The 25,699-nt window shown below is 30.7% G+C and overlaps 1 protein-coding gene across 10 annotated transcripts in view; it reads left to right on the forward strand.

The window, feature by feature from the left end:
• LOC112682619 (rho GTPase-activating protein 21-B) overlaps positions 1–25,699 on the forward strand; it is a 56,532-nt gene that overhangs the window by 28,258 nt on the left and 2,575 nt on the right. For 4 of the 10 annotated variants that reach the window (XM_025553269.1, XM_025553274.1, XM_025553265.1 and 1 more), the window contains 18 exons: positions 4,380–4,499; positions 8,968–9,231; positions 10,248–11,310; positions 11,712–11,834; positions 12,088–12,180; positions 14,178–14,315; positions 15,909–16,001; positions 16,176–16,305; positions 16,805–16,897; positions 22,244–22,349; positions 22,422–22,526; positions 23,268–23,519; positions 23,584–23,871; positions 23,932–24,020; positions 24,081–24,336; positions 24,397–24,612; positions 24,676–24,993; positions 25,335–25,671. In XM_025553269.1, coding sequence (XP_025409054.1) covers positions 4,380–4,499; positions 8,968–9,231; positions 10,248–11,310; positions 11,712–11,834; positions 12,088–12,180; positions 14,178–14,315; positions 15,909–16,001; positions 16,176–16,305; positions 16,805–16,897; positions 22,244–22,349; positions 22,422–22,526; positions 23,268–23,519; positions 23,584–23,871; positions 23,932–24,020; positions 24,081–24,336; positions 24,397–24,612; positions 24,676–24,993; positions 25,335–25,671 — 4,084 coding nt within the window. The remainder of the gene's footprint in view (positions 1–4,379; positions 4,500–8,967; positions 9,232–10,247; positions 11,311–11,711; positions 11,835–12,087; positions 12,181–14,177; positions 14,316–15,908; positions 16,002–16,175; positions 16,306–16,804; positions 16,898–22,243; positions 22,350–22,421; positions 22,527–23,267; positions 23,520–23,583; positions 23,872–23,931; positions 24,021–24,080; positions 24,337–24,396; positions 24,613–24,675; positions 24,994–25,334; positions 25,672–25,699) is intronic. The other 6 variants (XM_025553267.1, XM_025553266.1, XM_025553268.1 and 3 more) reach the window with 6 other exon arrangements.

Here is a 25,699-nt window from a genome sequence, read left to right on the forward strand (position 1 = left end):
CATCTCAGGATATTATGCGCGTGTATTTGAATCTTTTAAAGCTTATATATATATATATATATGTATATATATTATAGCAGCTGCTTGCGCTGTTTAATATTGGGTTGGAGAACGTGCATTCAAGTCACCATCACTGCCATGCAAATCGTGTTCATTATATATTACACGCATTTGAATATTGCCAACTATTTTTTCTTCTATTTTAATTATATTTTTATAATATTATATACAAACAACGAAACAACTGCAGTAGATTAGGATAAAAATGTACGACCACATACTATAGTATATACATTAAATCAAACAAGCTTTATATATTATTTATAATTTTTATAACGGTTTTTTTATTTAAAATGTATAAAAAAAACGACTGAACAGTCCTAGATAATTATTAAAAATATCTTAACCGTTATATTTGATGGTTACGATGTATTATAAATAGTGTAACTATATTGTGTTTATTATTAATATATAATTTTATAATTTATCAAGACATTGAAATTTATTAAATGTTTGTTATTGATATTATGTATTTAATAGTGTATTGATGTATAGAAACATAAATAATTTCAATAAGCCGTAAATACTTGAAGTGGTTATTGCTGTTGGGCTTAAGTAGACATAAAGTAAGCAAAATGTTTATTCTTCATTAATTTATTTGGAAGTAGTTAGTAGGATGTTTATATAATTATAATCCCATCAAAAACGCTCATTTTAAAAATTCTTAATAGTTTGGTTAAGTATATCGTTAAATTATTTAATAGAATCATAAAACATTTCTGTTTCTGACTGGTATCTATATCATAGAAAATTGAATTAAATTATTTCTTTATCATTTTTTATCAATGAAATAATTTATTTTATTTAGTTATATTTTTTATTCGATTCTCATTCTTAAAACCTTGCGGTCTAAACATTTTTTCTCATTCGTCTATAGCTTTAGGTCTGGGCGTGTAACTGCGCGCTCGTGATTTAAAATACAACATCATCTTTGTTCACTTTCATCTGACTCATTCGTCTTCCGCCATGACACTCCTATAGAATCTGTCTTAGTTTATATATAATAAATACGCATTTAACTTAAGTACAATGTCCTATTAATTAATCCACTTTCATCGACATCGTTTATTTTTCTTCCTCGTTTTCCATGTCATATGAGTGTTCATTGATTTTTCTTTGTAGAATTAAAACTGAAATAATGTATTAAAATCATATTTATATAGAATATTTTATAAAATTATATAATAATAAAATTTAACTCTAATTCCCTATGTTTTAGTCGATATTTATTCTTGTTCATTAAACCATGCTATCGATGTATACGTTTATTTCATTCCCTGCATCAATCAATCAGTGACTTATTTATCTATTGGCATACTATAATTTTAAGAAAAGAAATTTCTTTTAAAACGGTATGCATTAAAAGAATTATAGTAATATAGGTAAGAACGTGTATTGTTTTTTTTTTCTTAGACTGTAATTTCGTGTTCGGTTAAATGTCTGAGCAATTTTTAGATTATACGATTCGGTATGGGTAGGTTAGGTATGTAAATAAAATGATTACGTTGGTCGCCATTATAATTCACGTTGGCAGCGGATATAATAATAACGCAGAGCGTACGTGTATATAGATACTCGCGGGAGTTCATTGTGGTTGGACTGTTGCACTTTCATGCGTCACATATAACGTATACTTACTGTACACGTATATAAATTGGTATATAGGCACGTATTGTTATTGTATAGTAGTACGAATGCAATTATTTTTTTACACATCTCGTCGATCACATCACAGTTGGTGTAGTTGCAGTAACGTGCGGCCGAAGACAAACGAAGTAACGAACGTGTACCGCACTGTAGTAATTTAATATAATGGTAATAATAACGATAACGATAATAATGAAAATTCGCGTGCGAGCGTTTTGGCCGGTGCGCAGACGAGGAAGTGGCGTGTGGCAGTTCGCGGTGTGCATAAACGTATGCGCGCACGCTTACGTATTGTGGTGAACTACGTGTGCAAATCAAATATCCGCTGCCGCCGCCGTGTGATAATAATAAAATCGTGAAAACGACCGCGCACAACAGAATAATAATATAATACGCACCTCCGCCGCCGTCCGACTACAATAATAATGGTGTACGCGCTGGCCCCGGTGCGCGCGAGAGTTGTTTTAGTCCGAGTTATATTTATGACGAACGCGGCTGCGCGTGTGCACTCTCCCGCGTTCGTAATAATAATAATAATAATCGTACGAAGTCGTTAAAAACCACCGCGGCAGTTGTTAAACACGTGATACGTCCGAGGCGACCGACGGAAAATAGAGTACATTACGTTAAACATTTTTTTACATCATCTTCGGCGGCCCCCTTATTTATTATACACGTGCGTGCGTGCGTGTACGTTTTGTCCGGTCTTCATCGCTCTTGTATGTTTATCTACTACTGCTGAGACGCCGAGTATGTGTTGATATTTACTGTTCCGACGAAATGACGTGTCTCCCTCGGCTTGATATTTTCATCGCGATTTTTATTTTACTTCTTTATCTGTCGCCCGAGAATTGTACGAGTGATTTACAACTGTAGGCGCACTTAAAAAGACGTATTGAAATCCAATAAGGTATATTATTTTTAAAATAAATTCGTGCCTTGCGATCAAAATATGCGTTTATAGTATATAATGTATATAGGATCGAAACACCGAAGGGAAAAATGTTCTACTCGTATATATTTGATTATAATTATATGAATGAATTAATGACGTGAATTGTTTTTATTTGAATTCACTCTTGTGGTAGTACATTTTAGGACAATTATAATATTAACGATGATTAAAATGAACAATATGCTATAGGACAAGGACATTTTTGGGACTGTACATTTTATATATTGTGCGTTCTGTATAACATACGGGTGTCTACTGTTAACTTTTATTATTGTTACGATAAATTATAAATTAATTGCGGTAACGCCATAAAGTTTGCTTATCCGGGTGTCGGTTCACTGCATTGATTACTATAAGGGTCATCGCAGAAGATGCTTGTGTAATGAATAGAGATCAGCATTGCCGTGATCAAACGGAATTCATTAATATTTGACTAACAATAATATACACCTATACTTCGTACTAATTACTCTACCCGACTACCGTAACAGATTACTCATGGCCTATGACGTTTACTCATAATAAAAATAAAAATAATTGCAAATATCTGATAACGAATATGCCGGTAGTAAAGTGTTTGAAAAAATAAGCATGTTATTACGTAGGTAGATAGTAACTATACCGTTTTCAAGAATTATGAATGTACAGTGTAGTAAAAATACGCTATATCAATTGATCCTTGAAGAATTCTTAAATAAATATAATATAATAAATCCTGTACACCAAGTTGGTGATAGTTCTCTATATAAACGCATACACAGTGACGTAAAAATTTTTTTTTTTTTTGTTCGTTTGTTATGTAGAGATGTATAAAATATTTTTTATATTTAAATCCACCGCAGTATATATTGTTACCGTTATAGTAAAATTTGCTTAATTTTATAACATTCTTGGTAAAAGGGAAAAAAAATAACTCCAATGAATAATATTGAATTTGTACGTTCACTTTATATTAGTAATTGAAACAAATGTTTGCTACTGTCATGGTACCTTACATGGCAAATAATGAGATCTTGTGGTTTTAGTATCAATCGATTGAGAATTAAATTCTGTGCAAGAATCTGGTCTCAGCTCTTATTCGTCCATAAAAGGCATGATTCCATCGCGTATACCTCTACTGTAACAAAATGAATTTCGTATGTTGCACTCTGCTATAAATTTAAAATATATAATAATATATATATTCTTTTAAATTTTTAACATCATAAATCTGAAATAACACCAATAAAAAATGGTTTACATTTAAAGCTTTTTCTAAGCTTCTTCTAAAATCCATTTTATGATATGTTTTTTGTGAAATGTTGTTATCGAATAGGTTTTATATTTTTAATATTTTTATAAAATAATAAAAAGATGTAAAAATAAATCAATTGGCGAAAATATTGAAAAATAACAGTAAGAATTACGTACGTTTTCTTCTATGACTTAAATTAATATCCTTCATTTTTTAAATGATCACGAATGACCCCGTTCATGTAAGTCTTACAGACACCAAGATAAAGAAACTACGACTTATTGTTAATATCTTATATCTATATATTTCTAAGCGCTATGACATTTCAAGGACTAGCGTAAAATTTTGAACAGCAAATTTCTAGTGTTTCAGAAGAAAATTTTGAATATTAACAATGCTTTGTATATACTATATATATTCTGTTTTTAACTTGATTCCTTTAAAATTTAGATTTATTTATTTAACAAATGTTTATATTTATAGGGCCAAAACCGTGGAGAACCAAGATCCAGTGGTCCTAGATCATTGTTCATACGACGATCAGAAAATGGATTTGGTTTCACATTACGTCACTTCATCGTCTATCCGCCCGAATCGTACTTGGTAAGCGATAATTGTAATTTTTACCGTTAATACTTTTTATAATATTGTTATATGGTAATCGTAAATTGAATTTGCTAGGTAACAAATTTAACATTGAACTATTTGTAAAATCAGATCGTTTTTAATGGAATTTTTTTTTATAAAAATGATATCTTAATTTTTTTTTAACAATTAATAATACCCTTGACCTCATACTTAACGACTAGTTTATAGTATAAACTCAAAAGGACTTTTCATATCGACAAAAGGTCTGTTACCATACATAAAACTTATGAAATTGATTTTTCAATGAACTATGATACTCAGTGTCTTATGTTAATCTCTTATTGGTCGATTATTTATGTTTTATGTAAATGAGTGTATACATTTTTCTGAATTTTAATTTTACCATTGTAAAATAAATAATTTTTAACGGTAAAATTAAAATAATTATTTATTATTCTATTAAAATTGATAATATTTTCATCCTTTTTTACTTGAGATTAGTTTTAATATTAATTTAGAATATATAAGTACACAATGATAGTTTATAGAAATTGTATTGTCTATGTTGTTAATGAGCGAAACAACAGTTCGATGTGGAACACTCAAAATCACGGTTATACGACCACAGCTTAAATATATTACATCTACTGAAATTCTTACTAGGTATTACGCCTATAAGACATTTTTCTGTTTTTATTTTTGCCGTAGTAAATATGAATAGCTGCACCTAAAGTGAATCCATTACTATAGTTTTAAATTTACGAATTAAGTTTATACCTAATTAAATTTATCCAACTATGGATTGATATAATATAAGTATATGATAATTCATAATGAGAGTAAAATTTTAAAAAATGTGTTTCTAGAAATGATTTAATTTAATTTTTATTTTTTTAATATGTATCGTTATATTATTGTAAAAATTTATACCAAGAAACTAAAAAAAAAAGGTAATTCTGTAAGTAAAAAATGAAAAACAAAAATAAAGTAGTATAACTATATATTAGTTTTCGTTTAAATGAATTTCTTAAAATGTAACTAATTCAAGTATTTTGGTAATTTTCATAAATCTATTACGCAGTTGTAAATTAAAATAGTAAACATTTTTTTTAATAACTGTACAGTTGATCGTTCTTTTCGTCACTTAATAAAATGTTAAATTTAATTTTAAATACTAATAATATTTTATTTTATACGATGACAGTTAACCATTTAAATTATGTATAACACACACTTATATAACTTTGGTAACTTCTTTTAATTTATGACTATGTATTCTAAGATTTTCTACTCTTTTTGATTTTAATAACGAATAATCTATTTATGTGCTAATTTAGGTAACTAGTTTTCCTAAAAATTATCTTATAATAATTGATATTATAATCTAATATTAATAGATGACTATATATAATATGTGTACACACAATATTCTAAATTCTAACAGATAAATAATTACTGATTATAAAACAGTATTTTCTTGTTTTATTTTATATATTTACCTAATAAATATGGCTGAGTTTTTCATACTTTAAAAAATAGCGAAAAATACTTAAAAAATTATATTTATTATAGTTAAATATCATTTAAAAATGATATTATATATATTTTATTTAACTTTATTTAAATTTAATTTATTTCATAATTTTCTGTTATGATCGTCATTGGAATCTTTGAATAGAAAAATTTCACTCGACTATATTAATTTTGTTCTATTTTCAATAAAATATACTATTTATATAAATAGTCGATATGCTCGTATTTATTAGTTTATTAATTTAAGTAGATTATATACTAAACATACAATTTTTTCAGTGAATAAATGCCGAAACGCGTAATCAAATACCTTAATTAGAATTTATACATTAATTCAGAAAAATGCTTTTATAACTTAAAAATGCCCTAAAAACTTCAACATATGCCTTATAAAAATATTTTAGTTAAAATTGACATAAAATATAAAAAAAAAAAAAAATGCAAAATAAAAACTACGTTAAATTAATCAGTATCACTTGAAACAAATTTTCTTCTTATGGACTTATGTGTTGGGACATCAGAAAAAAAAGATGCATTTATAAGTATATATATAATATAAACTTTATGAACATTTACAACATAATTTTAATTTTATATTAGTGTAACATGCTTAACAAGTAAACATATGAAAAATAATAAAATCAAATAGATACTTTGTTTAAAAAACAAATTAACACTTCACCTTTTTATAAAAAGTACCGAATACTTTTTAATTTGTAATTCTATATATGTATGTATATAACATTTATGCCCAGGTTTGTGATGAAAAATGTATGTACTGTAAAATATATAAATTAATATTAAAATAAAGATTATAAACAATTATTATCTTATTCAAATTTTAAAATGTATAAGGCCGGTATTTAAATAATGATGATATTTAAGTGATTTTCTAATTTAAAAACCTAAATTGAATATTTCAAATAAAAGTTAAAATAAGATTTAACACACAAAAATACATATTGGTAAAAATGACACGATAATTATTTGCACTTGTCGATTTTACACTATCTTTTAACTCGACATTATTTTCTTGGCTGGTAAAACATCTCACCTTGTGCTACGTTTTTATACTTAGTCTAACCACATATATTATTAATCTGTGATGAATTTTCTATGAGATATTTCACCTGGTTGCCAATTATTTTTGGTTACAAAATGTATTTTTGACATTATTTAAATCGTTGTATTTCTCTCGAAACTACTGACAGGATAAGCTCCTCCGCTACCTGTAGCCAAAAAAGGATGAGTCAGAAGTTGTACTTGGGCAGTATTTTTTTTCTGGGCTCGTTATTAATCTGGACTAACATCACTGTTAATTCATAAATAAAACTATTTACTATCAAAATTACATTCTATATAAAATTAATTTGTTCGAAATTGTTTCCATTAGTATATTTAACAAAACTGCTGAGAGCTTTTTTCATTATAAATCAAAAGTTTCTCCAAAAGTATTATAACGATTAATGATAAATCGATAAAATGTATCAGTGCTTTATTATTAAAACATGTTTTGTAATAAATGATAATCTTAAAAAAATATAGAATCAATGTAATTGAAACTAAAATCGAATGCGAGTACCTACTACTAAGTTATAAAAAACTTGTAATAATGGATTTTATTTGTATTAAATATACTATATACAGATCTATAATACACTAATAATAAATATAACATTCAAATAATTGTATAAAATACAACGAAGTAGATATTTTTATGTCACTTTTTGAATTTCATTGATTCTTTATTAGTTATTCCACTTAAAAGTATATACACAAATACTATATGTATATTTATCTTTATACTGTATTTTAGAAGGTACTATTTCAATCGGCTATCATCATTAATGTATTTTCGTGAACACAAAATATATTTTTTAGTCGTAATGATATTTTTATAAATTTTTATTTTAACAACTTTTTGCTTTTTAGTTATTATCTTTAGCAGTCAAATTATTTTAAACTAGAGATCTTAAATTGTAGGTACCAAAAAAATTAAAATATGCAAAAAACTAATTATAAATAATTGATCTAAATGCATAACATATTTTGATGAATAAAAAAAATTGGAAAATGCCCATAGTATATAATTATTGAAATACATATGTCTATTGTTTGATATTTTTTGAACATCTTGAATTTAAGTATTGGTTTCAAGCTAAAAAGCTTCGCAGAAAAATACTAAGATTAATTCATATTATCATTGATTTTTAATATATAATCAATGATATTATATAAAAATAATATTATAATTTTTTAAACCCTATGAAATAAATACATCCAAAATACATCATTGTCTAAACATATTTTTTTTTCTTTTTTTATAAACATAAAATATGCACTTAAGCTCTAAAACAAAGAAAAATACGTATTCTATTTAATATTATATGTATAAACAAGTGATTTTTAGAATTTTTTCAGTGTAATTGCCTAAGTTTTCCTAGAAAAACTAATAATGATAATGGTAAATTTATTTGTAGCACACGTGTTTAACAATGTCGATTAGAAAATCCATATATTATATATAGGTAGGTACTTTTCAATTATAACATAAATTCATTAAATACATCTATATTCTTAAGATGATAAATCTATGTATTTGTAAATTTGAATTACTATTAAATTTGATTAGGCATACATAAAAAAATATCACTTACTTTTATATTTGCCTTTATGGCTACATCATTTTAAATTGTTATTTTATACATAAAATTGACTGTCCGTTTACTATAATTATTGCAAATTATGTGAAGAACTTACTCACTTGGTTTATTTGTATTTTATTGTTGTTGATTTTTTGTGCGACAATGCTAATACATTGTATTTTGAAGTTAACGTTATATTATAACAAGGGCTGGAAAATGTTTCAATTAAAATATTGTCTATATTGAATTACTGTTATTTTTATCCTCTTAAAAATATCTATAATGTTCCTGTCAATTTTTTTTAGGTTTTGGCTGGTGACGAACGGTTGGGTTTGCGACGGGGTACCGGCGTACGTCCGGACGAGCCAATGGACACAATTTTTGTGAAACATGTCCGAGAACACGGTCCGGCGAGTGTCGCGGGTCTCAACACTGGTGACCGCATAATCAGCGTCAACGGTGAAACAGTGGCCGGAAAATCTTATGCTCACGTCGTGCAGGTCATCCAACAAACGCAATGTTATCTCTATTTGCTCGTTGTGCCCATGGAAAATGACATTCTACAGTTGGTGAGTATATTTACTTTGTATATCCCTTATATATCAAATTGTGGTTACAATGAAAAGTGCAAGTATAAATTTAATTGCCTTGCAACCAACTACTCGTATTATTGTGGCATTTGTGTTATCGAACATCAACTTTCATGTACAGATATATTAAAATCATGTACATATATTAGCCACGGTTCTCTTACATACGTTCATATAAACATTCGTACGTTAAAAATGCTTTGTAGAAATAGCGCACTTCTTAAAAGGAAAAATCATTTTTTTTGGTTCTATAGATTTTAAAAAATAAAACTGTCCACTCCTAGTCGTTGAACGGGTGTACCCGGTACCACGTACATATAAATAATGTTCACAATAAGTTGAAATACTAATACCATTGATCATAGAATAGATCTATTCTATAATCAATGATAATACTTATGTTAATAATGAGTATAAGATTTTGATTGTAAATTTATTTTTTTGTTCTCGGAAATTTTTGAGTTTACAACGTACGAATTGTCATCGACAAATATTATGTTTTTCTGGACAAATTTCGATTATCAAACCTGTTATTACTGAAACGGGGTATTATAAATTTCAACCGAAATGAATAGTTAAAAATAAGGTTTATGGTAAATTATAAATTGAAACATTTCTGCGAAGTAGTGTCGTAGTACACCAAAATTTCACGGAAAATCCTGTCAAATTTGTACGTAAAATAAAACTTTTGAGTACCCGTTATTTTTTTTTTATACATATTAACGGTTCAGAAAAATATATTTAATCAGACTATTATTTTTTTATATCAACTATTATGCTATAGAAATAAACGGTAAAAATTGCAATTTTTCAAACAATTGCACATCGAGCAAAATAATAATAATAATGATTATATTGTTGCTTGTTGTTTACATATAATTTGTGTACGCGTGTTATCCCGTAAACTATGGTTATTTACATACGTTTATCCGGAAATATTGTAAATATTGTATCGGAAATCAGTAATACGACCGTATGGATATTTTTGCCCGTAGTACTTCAGCGAAACCGCTCACAACCCCGAGACCAACCAGAGACCCGGCCGTTTGAAAACGGCAATGACATCGGGCAGCGAGTTGCGTTTCCACCGTGGTCGCGATTCCAGCCCTATCTACCAGAACGTCTGGGATCATCATCTCCGTGGAGGAAACGGCGGCGGTGGCAGCGGCAGCGTTAACGTCGGCGCGAAGTCGTCGACCGCGGCCAGATTCGTGTCTCCTCACCGGACGCCTAGCGCCCGGCGTTCATCCACCGCCGAGACGAACGGTGGCGGATACCTGCACCACCGCAATAAGCAGCCATCTTCCGCGCACGTCAACCCGAGCGGCCGGCACAGCATGGACATCGGGGTGGCGTGTCGCGACGCGCTGCTCCAAGCGGACTCATCAACGTCATCCCATTACCACCATCACCACCACCACCACGCGGCACCGCCGCCCGACGACTCCATCATCATGTCCCGAATAAAGAAGAGCCTCGAACAAAAGGAAGAGTTCCTCCGGCGACCCACCGTACCGCCGCAGCATCCCGCCAAGGAATTCTACTCCAGGCCGCAGAAACTGTCCGCGCCCGTCTGGCCACCGGCGCAACCCGTCGCAAACCCCTGTCCCGCCACGAACCCTTGTCCTACTGCGGCTGTCGATCCTGCCGCAGCTCAGCCGCAACCATCGACGTCTGCGGTGGGCCCGCCGTCCAAGCCGAAGAGCAAACAGTTCGTGAACACGTTGGACAAGATACACGAAGACGGCAGTGGTGCCGCAAGACCTGCACCCAGTACCACCGTGTCGGCCGCGGCGGAACAACCCGTCGATCATCACCTGAAACAGGCCAACCTACAGATGGTGTCCATGAGAGCCAAGCAGTTCGAGAGCGGCCGAGTCGACGACAAAACCGATTTCTACAAGAGCGAACTGGCCCGGCTCTCGTCCAAACACAATGTTCCTAACGTCGCTGTGAGAAAGATGGAGTACGAGCAGAAACTATACTCCGACAAGAAGCAGCCGTCGGCCGTGCAACCACAAGAATTCAGAGATGATTCGATCACTAGTAGCTGCAGTGGTGAGTATATCACACACAATACATTGTTATTATTATTATTACTACTATAATTTATAGCCACCAGTGGTTCCCAGTTGGGTAGTCCGTGAACTCGTGGAATTGGAGTGAGTTTATTGCGCAAGCGTGCAGCAAAACTCCGATTTAATTACGAACGAAAGAGAAACTATTCACTTGTAATGTTCGAATATCAATGCAATTATATTTACTATAAAATAATAACGCTTCATAAGCTATACAAAAAAAAGGGGAGGGTCCTTAGTCTAAGTTCAAATTAAGCTACAGCTAGTGGCTTCGCGCTCTCATGATTAGGAACCATTGCTATAGTATACGGTTCTCAATGCTCGGAAAACTCGATCCAGCGCTCTGGGATTTGCAATAATTCAAAGATATTCTTGTTTCAGGTTCTGACAAGTCAATGTCTTTCACCAAGGCCGCTTCAGGATACCATTCAGGCAATCTAATTGTACCGATCGGTAGCAGCAAGTTACACTGCGATCCGCCTAAAGAGTACGACGGACAAAAAGGTAAGGCCAAAGGAAAGACAAACTAATCGTCAGCTTTTTATGTACATAATTATTTTCTGGTGTGAGCTTTTGTCGTAATGCGCGTCGGGTGAAATTTTACTAGACGGACACAACGATAAAAACTGCCATCACATCAGACTTGCATCAAAATAATTTTCTCGTTATGGCATTGTTATTTAACTATTATTATAATTGTTAGTTATATTGTTTATTTCTTTTGGTGTGATTGACGAAAAAGAGGTTATTTTTTTAGCTGAGCCTATTGCTAAAGATGAATCATATCGCTTCAAACCGGTGGTGCGTCAAGATTCCTACCTGGCCGCATGTAAAAAACCCACTATCATAGGTGAGCTAGTAATAATTTCAGTTCCATTTGATTATTGTACACATTATTATATCTGCATATATCTGTAATATACGCAGTGTATTAAGTAACTATCTTCACGTTTTACACCGAGTGCCGAATCATTTTTAAAAACTTATTTATTTAATCGTACTGCTAAAAATATAGTTAATCTTTATACACTTTCAGTTCTATTTTTATTTTTTAATATATTTTTCAAACTTGTACAGTAACTACCATCAATGGTATGCCATGTTTTGATTACCATTTCTTATAACTTGCAACTATCAACATTTGTTTATGTTTTAAGCACCTTGTATATAATATGATCATTAATATTATCGCTGAACGTCCTATAGCAATAGCAACTGTGTATTATTATACACAATCAATTTATTATTTTGTGAATTTGTGATGTAGATATTTTTCCATATAATATTAACAATAATATATTTATAGAACGCGGAGCGTAATTATTTTGAACATAGGCTTTGTTGCTACCAAAACACTACTATCTGATCGTTGTTTTTCGTTCCGTTTCAGTAGCGTTTGCAGTAGATAATTATGGCCTTGGTATATATCATAAAGTATATAGTGCACGATGCAGTCTCTGTAGTTAGATATAAGTGAGAGAATTCCATATAATATAATGAAATTCTATTCAAAACCCGATACTATTTTTTATAGTAAGACTATACCCCGCTCAAACATTTACGCATTTTAAAATAGCTCGAATGCTTGAATATATATATATATATATATATATATATATCAACTGAGAATTCAGGTAGAAGACAAGCTGAACGATACGCATTAAAAATAGCACCGCGCATGTTATGTAATTCAATAACTGTGTGTCCGAATTAAATTTTAATTACATTTAATTAGATTTTTTCCCAATTATGTAATACATTTTAACTTCTTTTTGTCGTTTTCACTTGCACATATATACATACTATTATTATTTTCATTGGGAAAAAGTCCCGAGAAATTTTAAGAATGTTTAAAAATCAAAACATTTTTTATTGTCATATCAATTGATACAAATTTTAATTGTCTCGTTATAAATCATGGCCGAAACTAGTATGCTTTAAAAAGCAATGAAGTCTGAATACGACTGCATTATCGCAATTATCTCACAATCGAGGACGTTTAATTATTTTCTTTAACGGGGAACTTTTCAACACCTACGCTAAAGATAAAAATAACCCGTTGGCCGGGTGCTCGTGAATAAATCGAATTTCTATTATCCCCAGAATGAAAGAACATTGCCGCATTTCCAAAGGCAAAATGAATGTTATAGTAATATAATTTCGGTTGGACATTTTTTCCAAACATTTATTTTTATATCATACATCTGCCACAAATTCATTACACTATATCTAAATCCAAGAAAATATTCATAATCATGAATTCTTAACTAAAATTCTCAGCCATAGATTCTCCTTGTAATACATACAATTTGTTTTTGCTAAAACTAATACTTTATAACCATTTTCTGCCCCGTAATGTCACTTGAACAATATTATTTCTATCACACAATATTGTGTAAATTAATTTGTTTGGATATTAACGTTTGAAAATCATTTCCGGTTTGACCTGTTTTCCAACGTTACGCATTATAATATATTTGCATTGAATTCATTTTTTCTTGCGTTCATATATATATATATATATTTTTTTGTGTTTGCGAGGAGAAAGTTGAACTAAATCGTCTGCAATACGTATTATATTTTTGGATGTCCTATAAAAAATAAAATAAAAATAAAAATTTCTGGTGTCCGCTTTTAAATACATTTTCTTATTGTTTTAATATTTTCTTTAAGTATATATATGTACGTATATATTTACGTAATTAAAATGCATTTTTGGTTCTTTCGTTGGTGATACTTCAGTGTTCATATATTATAACGACATGGTTAAGAAAATTCTTATTTCTCTAACATGATATTGTAGTATAATAATTTGTTTGTCAATAATATGAAAATAATTGTGTGAAGAGCGCCGAAACCAGAGGACGATGGAAAACGGAGTGGAAAAGTCAAAAACCCGCCGGCGGAACACGCGACCGACGCGACTCGAGCTGCCCAAGGATAGGCCGGTCAATTTTGCCGTGCAGTCCAGTGGTTCTAGCCAAGGTTAGCCTGTTGTGTATTATAGTGAAAGAGAGAGTGGTAATAGATAAAAAAAAATTAGTGAAAGAGAGAGAAGAGATGGCACCAATAACAGTTAAAAAAAAAAAAAATGAAAAATGCTCCTTGTTTTCTTTTTCTTATTCTTATCTAGAAAGGCCTTAACACAATTAATTAACAACCGATTTAAACAACGTGGAAACGTAAGACTACAATAATCGATTTGATCCGCTTACATGTTATTTTCACACAGCACGTACCATTATATTATAAACTAACCTCTGTGGTATACTATTCTATAACATCGCGATGGGAAAGCTTATAATAGATGACATTTTATAAGATAAAAAACGTAATAATACAGCGATCGAAAATAACAAGAATTTCACCGAATCAAAGACGAAGTGCGTGCGGAGATTTATATTATGTAGGCTTAACACTGCATTATACGCTCACGATAAAGTCGAGAAACAAACGATGTAAATAGACCCATACAAAAATGATTTTTACCTCTTCTGTTTCCGAATAAATTGCGCGCGGTGTATATGAAACAATTATTTTTTCTTTTGTCTTCATCTCATCTGCCAATGTAATTTACAGCTGCCATCGGCGTCGTAAGTACGGTTCAATATCTTCACCGCTGTAACGTTTTGTCGCATATTTGTTTTCCGACATGAAAACACCATTAGTGTTTACTTAATACATATATATTATATGATATTCTAATAATATCATGCGACACGCGGTCATCATCGTATATATATTAATTGAATCGTTCAATTTGAATGCCGTCTCCACGAGATTCCGCCTACAGTAACATTCGTGTATTATATATTTTATATTATACACTGGGGATTAGTTGTTCAACACTTCCCCCATTTTTTTTTTTTTTTTTTTATGAATTTAGTAAAGAAGTAATGCTTAATATTTTTATTGGATTTAAGTTTAATACACTAAACATTTGCCAGGGTTTTTTATGTAATCCATTGTCAATCTATAAAATTAATTATTATCAAAATGGTTATCTTGTCAAATATATACATTTGAAATACGTGGTTGTAAAAATATTGAATCTCCTAAAAAAATGTTAGACACACCCGTGCTATGCATTGTATATCGATGTACGAATAAGATATTAACTATATATTTATTGAATATTTATTCATGTATGATGACCGGCCAGCTCCCGCGTATATAGTTTTGTTATTTTATATGCTATGTAGGTATTACATTATTACTGCAGTATCAATATTTGAAACCTTATACGAATCAATCGGTTGCGATAATCGCATTCCGTCTCGTCCGATAAAAATGTATAATATGTAGAGATAATAGCGTTTTAACGAAACACGGCGTTAGGTAAATTGCCACCGTCGCCTTGTCACCTTTAATTTGCTTTCGCTCAGTGTTCGCTGCGGTTTGTTTCGCACTCTAAACTACATTTACAAGTGTATGCATGTATTATTATTTGTCCGCACTACAATAACACGCTTTTATCACTATTATTATTATTATTAAATCTTCTTTTGGTTCAGAGTATACAATCTACTTAATTTTCATTATATATGCTAACACGGTCGAATTTCTTTGTTACCGCAGTGTCTGGAGATGATACGGAAACTGCCGCCGAGCTGCAAAAACCTTGCGATACAACGGTCACGTTGCGACCGAGTAATTCGAATTTTGATAACGGTGAGGGGAATGCCGCGTACTATAATCTATGCGTATTATAATATTAACGAACTTTACGCTAAATCGTTACCAATACATTGGTATTTACGTTTACATTCGTGTAAACGCATGTTAATAATAATATGATAAAATGTACACGTGTTGTGACCAAGTGTTGTTGTTATTTTTGTACAGAAGAAGAACGCACCACTAGACGGATATCTTACCTGAAAGCGACGGCTTGGGGCGATCACATGACCGTCGATGACTTCACTACTACTGAATCTGAATCCGAACCCTCGTCGATTGTCGTCACTCAACCGAAGTAAGTTTGAACACATAATTTCGAAGGTACACACATTCATAAATCCTCAACACACGCACCAGGGGCACTGAAACCTATATAATGTATATAGAAGTAGTGCGATCGTCCTGTATTACATCCAAGGCAGTTTCCCCAACAATAATTTTGTCGATTTTACTAAAACCTATTGCAAGAGGATGGGATTCGTTTTAGATATTTTGATATTTCCTTACAACTTAATTTCAGCACCACTGTGTTGCACAAACACGTACCTATATACACATACCTACATACACACACACACACACACACACACACACACACTCAAAAGCCGGATGTTCGACGAGATTTTATATAATACGTATAGGATTACGTGATAAGCTACCTTATGCATTAACGTATAATATTTATTATTATTGTTATTATTATTATTATTATTATTATTATTATTATTATTATTATTATTTGACAAATCGCATACGAGTTTAAATACCTACACATATAATAATGTACTGTGCAGAGTGCAAAAAAAATGGCGCGCACCCATATTTCCGGGTGACATACAAAGGTTACGGCGACTTTTCGAAGATGCCGCTGCAAGTTGTGACCGTGGGTTCGTTCATGTTGATTTATAATAATATAATTATGTATTTTTCTGTGTGACTGTTTTGACCGTTTCTGCTCAGTATTTATATTTTCCCAGAACTATCTATCAATATATACACATTCACATATATATATATATACATATTATCATTTATGCGTAAAATAATTAACAATTTAATTAATAAACTGTATATAAACATATGTATATGTATATTGGTGTGATATACTTCCCTGTATAGATAGTATTTCGATATCAGTGTCACTTGACCTGACCACATATTATATTTTACCATTATTATTGTTGTCTTGTAATATTTATTATTTTGTACGTGTTTTGTGTGCTTACGTGCAAACGAAAATTGCATAACTTTTACAGAACATAAAGTATATTTTTTTTTTTACATCAAGTGTCACCTATATAATGAAAATCCATTAAAACCTTGTTCACGCCAGTAGATATAACAGTAGGAATATCATCATTATAATAAGACAGTGATTTCGATAATTTTTTTATTTTTACGTTGTAAATCGTTTTTCTTTTTTCATTTCCGAAGGTTCAATTATTTTTATGTTTCCCATACAATAAACGGTTAATTTACGAACAGTCTATTTTTTATACCATTTAAATTATTGTCATTGCTCGCAAGACCCGAACGAGAACATAAATCAATGCCAGATTTTGTTATAATATTTATTATATGCGTGTTTTTATGTATACATCTATTTATCTAATGATTTCTAATATTCATGTTAATAAATATATAATACTTTCCTAATACCTATATAGTACCATTGACCTGTCTATACTTTATGGTCTGGTGTATAATTTCGAAACCTAATATATTTATATTCGAATAATTTGAACCGTTAGTTTTGCTTATTTTGCTGTAACTAGTCTAAGTAATCTAGTTTAGTAGTTTACCTGTGTACCTACCTAATTAATGAATATTTCGTAAATATACCTACTTACCTATATACCATGTGACAAATATAGTGCGTGTGTAGATTATTTAATTATAAGCCCTTTTGTTTTTAATATGATAATTAGTGATGGGTCGAACCCTGATTTTTTAAATAGAACCTAACTTGAACCGAACTCATAATTATTTTTTCGAACTCGAACTCGAACTTAATACTTTTTATCATGTACATTGTACCTACCTACAAATTAAAACAACCATAATTATTAATTACTATTATATTTTAAGTTTTCGTATTATCTATTCTACATTTTAATTTTTAAGTCTAAGTAATTGTATTATTTACAACACATTTAAATTTTTGATAATTTCTTATTATTATTATTATTTTTCAAAACCAGTATTGTGCTCTCTCGTGTTGTCGGGTAGCTTATAAAATATTCATTGAGTATTGAGTATTGAGTGCAAGATGACAATACAATCAGTACATTTTAATAATATATAAAAAAAATAGTAATAATAACTATAATTCACAAATATAGAATGATTAGTAGAATTTATAATGTAAGACGTAAGTTGTAAACATGTTTTTATTAACAGCACAGTCGCGATATCGGAATATTACCATGGATTTACCCAAAATAGATTTTAACCTCTACAATAAATATGATAAAAACAAAAATAGCTAATTTTTGAATGTAGATACACTGCCTCTATTGGCGATAAACAATGAATTAATGTTTTGGTCAGCGGAGGGTGTATTTTTTAACATGCGACTGGAAAAATAACATTATTATTATAATAATAATAGCATTATTATTATAAATTATGCATAACGTGCCCATTACAGATTATCACTTTCTATCGTCAATAGTCTAATTATTTCTAAATAATCAATATCAATTTTTATATTTCAAAAATAATTTTTGAAGAATTTTACAAATATTTGGTTTTCGGACTATCGTGGCCAGTAAGTCTGGTTCGACAAATATTTTCAAGTTCGATTTTCTAACAGTAAAAGATGCTTGATAGTTTGGTTCAATTTTTTCATGCTGAGTTCGAATCTCGAACCGAACCCTTAATGTTCGGTTCGAGATTCGAACAGTTTGACCCATCACTAATGGTAATTATACGTATTATTAAATTGTAAATTTTATTCGTATTTATGTATATAGCCGTAGTATTCCTGCATGAATACGACAGTCTTTAGCATGTTTTCACATGTTTAATCACTATTGAAATCTTATCAAGGCCACCCTTCTAGAAGCGACTATACAAATTGATACGATAATTTTTTTCTACTTATAATTCAGCGTATTTAATCGTGTTTATTTATTATATTTTTATGAATTTATATTCTCTTACAACTTACTGTATAGTAAGTCATAGTAACACGCTATGATTAATAAATAAATATTATAAATATTACATTTTATCCAGTTATAATACACTGTAGAAAACAAATAGCAGTGAAAATGTATAAAGCATAACTAAAAATATTTGTATTGATAAAAATTAACAACAGGACCTAACTTGTTGAAACATGATGGATTTGGTTCAAGTTGGAATCCTCTAGACTCGGATCTCAATCGTTCCAAAAACTATTTTATTCCATTCGTATCGTTTATCATGAACACTCATACGTATATTTATCTATGACATTTTTTTTTTTCCAAAAATGTGTATTTTGTCCAGTTGTTTTCTAAAAAACAAAAATTTGCGCAGTGAATATTGTGAACTGGCCCCAGATATAGTATACTACAGGTTTTCGTAAGTTAATGAGTTATTAAAAACCATAACAGTGTTAACATTTTTAAATCGCACTTTATCAAGGACTAAATTCATAGTCCTTGGATTAGTTATGATGTGTTTTTACTATTATAAGCCCCTCTATTTGTTGACCTCAATAGCACTCGTATTAATCTATATTGATTTCATATAATAAAACGCATAAATACTATTATTATTATAATATATTTCTGAATGCTCTTCATTGGATCGATTCTCTAAACCATAATAATATTTTCTATGTAAAATTTATATTATTGTACGCATATTTTAATCGTTTCTTTCGTTGTAAAATTCTCAATTCACCCTGAAACGTACAATAATTCGTAAAATTCAATGTAGGTATTTGGTTTATTGTCAAATGATATGTGATGAGATGAATGTCGATTTTCTTTGAATATTACCGATTTGTATATAGTTATTGTTACATATGCCGTGCTTTATCCGTTTGGCTAAACATTTCCTTGACGTTTTTCTCAATTCTTTACGTCTGCTTTTTTTCGATGTAATTCGATATATTAAGTCTTCTCCGAACATCCGCACGTCAATAAATATAAATAAACAACCGTCGGCCAATCTTTTAAGACCATTACTATAAAGAAATTACTATTGTCTGTAATGTTTCTATCGTGGTTTAACATGCTGTGTGTATGTACAAATTAGAAATTGTGGTTGTGAACGGGTATTAGAGTACACGGAGCCCGGGCACGAAGGAAAACAATATATTAAAGCCCGTTTTTTTAATACCCGTGTATATTGCATATTAATTCAAAATTCATATGTTCTTTAAATATTAACATTTATAATAATATAATATTATGTATATTCCAATAATTATTAATTTGTTATTAATCAATAATACAAATTGTATAGCTCTTAATTACTTACCAACATTTCATTATTTTAAAGGTTATGAATGGTTATTAGTTATACTTTAAAATTAATAAAATGCATTTGGTTATCGTATAATCTTATATACTTAGGTAAAAGTATAATAAGTCTAATAATATATCAAAGAGCAATATTTAAACTTGTTTTGAGATTAAAACATAAACAAAGCTATCTTATTGCCAATTTTATTGCATTGCATTTGTTTACGTATGTATTCCTTATATCTTAACATTTTTGGTGATTTTAAAATTGTTCCATAAACTATTATTGTGTTTAAATATATGAGTATTCAAACTCACGGATATTAAGACATATGGGTATTAAAATACATGAGCCTTAACCCCATCTTAGATAAAAATATGGGTAGCCGTGTAGTCCAATATGGGCTTGGCCGTTTTCGACCAAAACAAAAATTTATATAGTAAATTTAAAATAATAAAATAATATGTAAAATTTTTGTCAACAATTATTAAAATATTAATATACAAGAGAACGATTATTGTATCTAATTTTGATCTTTTATCGTAATGAAAATTGTTTGCATTTTTTTTTCGAAAAATCGGAACTTTGATTTTAAAAATTTTAGGACTTTGCTCGTTACGTCCGCCGGCTCCACTCACAAACTCGAGTGCCACTGCGTGGCACTTTTTCGGGATATGGGGCTTCGCCCCAAGGGAAATTATAGTCTAAACCTAACCTAGTTTTTGTACAAACCTTGATACTGTTGCAAATGGGATTATACTCTGTATGTGAACCTAAAACCTCGCTACGCAAGTAAAACCCTGAACCATTATAATAACATTGTAAATAAACATTGTATTTCATTATTTTAAATTTATTATATAAATTTTTATTTTGGTCGAAAAAGGAATCGGTCTATTTTAAATTTGGTTGAATAGTGAATCGGCCGAAAAGGGAAGGGTACGGTTTTGGTCAAAAACGGACTTGCCCTCCAATATATGTGTAAAGGCGACCTCTAGTACAAATACGCCGGTTCGGTATACGGACAGTAAGATCGGCATACCATTAGAAGTACACGTAAAAATTCATTGTGTGTGGAAAAAAAACCCTACATACATAATTCTAATTATTTTCTTTTTTTCCATTATTATTATTCATCAGTGGTTCATGAATCATTGATTTAGATTAATATGTCGTGCGTGCGACCGACCACCGTAGTGGCGTCCCAAAACCCGCATTGTACATTAATTTTGTTATTATCTATGCATCTGTTCATAGTACCTCATGAATAATAACGTATTTTTTTTAAAAAAAATGTACGTTCGACATGCCCGTTTTATGTAAACTACCTGAAGTGCACAAGTATACTTGTACAGACACGATGACTATTTTCCTCAACGACAAACTAATAGGTTTGTGTTTATTCGTATTATCCAAAACGTGAATGAAGACACTTTTCTCACTTGTACATATTTAAGAACCGTTGTTTTATTAACTATTGTATAATAATAACTAATTCTTAATAACACACATATAACGTTCGATGTGATATGTATAAACTAAGAAATTAGAAAATGTGATACGGACAATACAAATTTCGGTGTGCCGTGAAATTCGCTAACATGTGTTATTATATATATACATAAATTAATGTATATAGGAAAAATAATCATGTTAATTTTGAGAGACTTGTAGTGCGTGTTATAAAAGAATTTTAATTGCTTTAATGAACTTCTTCTATTCATCTCTGTTCGGCGTTTACTAATATGGCGTGTTAAACGATTTTTCTTTAGCATACTTGGAACGAAGAAGAATGGCCCGCCGTTCCAGGACCTTGGCAACAGTCGCGTCGTCAAAGAAGGATCTTTGCTTTGTAAAGTGATACAAATCGACGGCAAGGTAAGTCCTTTGCCGATGGAAATAATAAAAAAATATCTCTTTACTCATTCAATACATGTAATATGGTTACAGAAAGCATGCGATCGATCGTGGAAACCGGTGTGGGCCGTTGTACGCGGACAAACACTGTGTCTGTATAAAGAAAAACGAGAGTCGGTGCCTAACATTTCGGTAGACGTTAGTATAAAAATATATTATATTATGTTATGTGTGTATTTTTTTTTTTTTTTTATGCAATTTTTTCATTGTGCAAACGCCGTGAATTTTTTACTTGATCGAAAAAAAATCCAATACCACATATAAACCTCCTGCACATCTCGTTTATGCAATAAGTATATTATTGTGATAATCATACATGATCTTTACTCTTGGATTCCGCAGTCTTCTGCTTTCTCCCAATTTCAAATCGTGCATTCGTTACGATAACAATTGAAAGCTTTCGTAACATCGAACGGAATCACCATCTGCCTTTTTATCCTGTTGTGCACACGCGCCACTGCGAATAATTTATGTATGCTCAACTGTCCATAACAATAGGGGCACGCGCTCGCGATAAAACATCCACAATGATCTGACCAGTTACAGTTAGTTTACATCTAAACGTCAACCGGTTGTTATATTTCTTAGTTTTTAAATAAAAAATAAAAAATAACGTAATATGAATAGATTTTGTTCACCGGATCAACGTTTAAGATATTCTTGCATGCCAACGTGGTTTCGGGCATCTAAACGACCACGACTTAAACGATGGTCTTCCACAGGTTCTTGGGTGCGTCATCTTTTTTTTTTTATTTATTTTTTTTTAATTTTATTCGATTTAATTACGTTGTGGTATAAATAAATTTCTTTTGAACCTAAGAAAAAATCAATAATGTTTTTTTTAATTTGAATCAAAAATTATTTTAATTTAATCTTTAGACACCTGCTACATTAGACAAGACGGATGATGTTAACTTATCTTGTGATCGTATCAACTTAAAAACATCCACTACTGATGTGGCTCATGACTATACAAAGAGAAAGCATGTAATGCGACTATGCTCTAACAACAATGATGTAGGGTGCACTGAATTATTGCTTCAAGCTGATGACACATCTTCCATGGTGCGATGGTTAAAAGCATTACAAGAACAAGCTTTGGATGTACAAGCTTCTCTATCTGCAGAAGAAGTAAGTAAACATTTAAATGTCTACTTTTTATCATGTTGGGTTATAATATGCAAATTTTTTTCAGTGTTTAAGCGTCTCACCAGGAAATACTAAGAGCATTCGCAAACTTGCTACATTTAGAAACCGTTCTCCTTCCGGTGATTCACCTATTACCAAGACTCGGAAACCTGATCGTAGTCCTAGTCAAGCACAACCTCAGTCTCCCAAATCGACAAACACGTGGAAAAATAGAATGGCTAAACAACTCAAAAAAATACAACAAGGATCTGGGTCACCAGTTTCACCCGTTATGCCTATTTTACCACCACCACCAGGCACCGCAATAGGCATTCCTCTGGAACTTTGTCCACCGGTATGATTTAAAAACATTTTTCTTAACAACTTTTTCACTATTATCTATTTTATTATATAGTCAACTCAGTCAGAATTTGTTCCTTTAATGGTTGAAGTATGCACATCAATAGTTGAAGATAAAGGATTGGATATTATTGGTATATACAGGTATGTCACACACCTTTTATAATATATTTAGAATAAACTAACATCTTACTATAATTTAAGGGTACCTGGCAATACTGCAGCCATTACATCATTAACAGAAGCTGTTAATAATGGTGGTATGGAAACCCCAGATATGGCTGTTAAACTTTTACAGCGTGACCCTCGCTGGACAGATGTCAATGTTATATCTAGCCTATTAAAATCATTCTTTAGGCGACTTCCTGATGCCTTATTAACAACTGAAATGTACCCACATTTTATTGAAGCTGATAAAATTGATGATCCTGTACAACGAATGGTTAAATTACGTGAATTGGTATGGAAAAATAGTATTTTTATATTTCGAAAAAAAACTATTTTAATTTGTTATTTTTAGGTTCATAAATTGCCAGACCACCATTTTGAGACTCTAAAGTATCTGCTAATGCACCTTAAAAGAATTGTTCAACACAGTGGAGTAAATAAAATGGAAGCACGTAACTTAGCTATTGTGTTTGGTCCAACGCTAGTTCATTCTGCTGATGACAACATGGTAACCATGGTCACAGATATGAGTCATCAATGCCGTATTGTAGAATCGCTAATACTACAGGTAATCAATACGAGTTATTTTTAAGAAAATTATCTAACTTTTAATATTTACGTTTATTAATAGGCTGATTGGTGTTTCGGCAATGGCGATGTGGCAGATCTAACAGCATCTATACCTGAAAATTGTGGACAGGTTCCAGAAATTGAACAATCTGCTCCTAACCAAAACCTTTTGGATAATATCAATAAAGTTACTGGCAATCAGTATACACCATTCTTGGCCAAAGATCTTATGACCAATATTGTTGCTGCAGCTAATCGTAAAATGCATCGGGCTACTGGCAAAAATTCGAACACATCACGAAAGTCTCGTTCCAACATATCTAATAATGTAGTTCCACAAACCAGTGTGCCTTCAATAAGTGCAGTTGATATTAAACAAGTATGATAATTTTGAAAAATTGTACATTATGTAATAATTAAATATTTAAATAAATAAATAAATGTTTATTTTCTAATATTATTATATTTGTAATGTACGACCGGTTTCGAATTAAAAATTCATCATCTGGTATAAAAAGTATATACAAAGTCAATAAATTGAGTCTAGATTTTATTGACTGTATATACCTAATGATGAATTTTAAATTTGAAACTATCATATATTACTAATATAATACTCCAGGCTAAGCTTTTACAAGCTTTTATAAGCTGTTAACAATTTACTATTTTTTGTTTTATTTTATTATTTTGTTAATAAAATATAAATTTTTTCCAATTTAGGACATATCCAACAAAGAAAAATTAAATAGTTCAAAAGCCAGTTCAGAGACTGTATCAAGTACTAGTCTTAATGAATCTGAAGACAGTCTTGAACGTTTAACATCTAATGATCAAAGTTTAGATTCACCACCTCAAAGTACTGATTGTGCTCCAATTAAATCTTATGTCAATTTAGCTGAAACTACTCAAGAAAGAATTAGACGATTTGAACAAGAAACAAAAGCAATGCTTCAGAGAGAAATCAACAGAGGACAAAGAAGAAGAGAGTATTTTGGACTTGATGAACCTGTTACAGAACCAAATGAAGCGTTAATGCTTGCTAAAGATTATCCTCCTGGTAAACCATATTTAATATAAAAAATAAT

The sequence above is a fragment of the Sipha flava genome, unplaced genomic scaffold (assembly GCF_003268045.1).
Source record: "Sipha flava isolate LNK unplaced genomic scaffold, YSA_version1 207_pilon_pilon, whole genome shotgun sequence".
In the NCBI taxonomy this organism is placed as follows: Eukaryota; Metazoa; Arthropoda; class Insecta; order Hemiptera; family Aphididae; genus Sipha; species Sipha flava.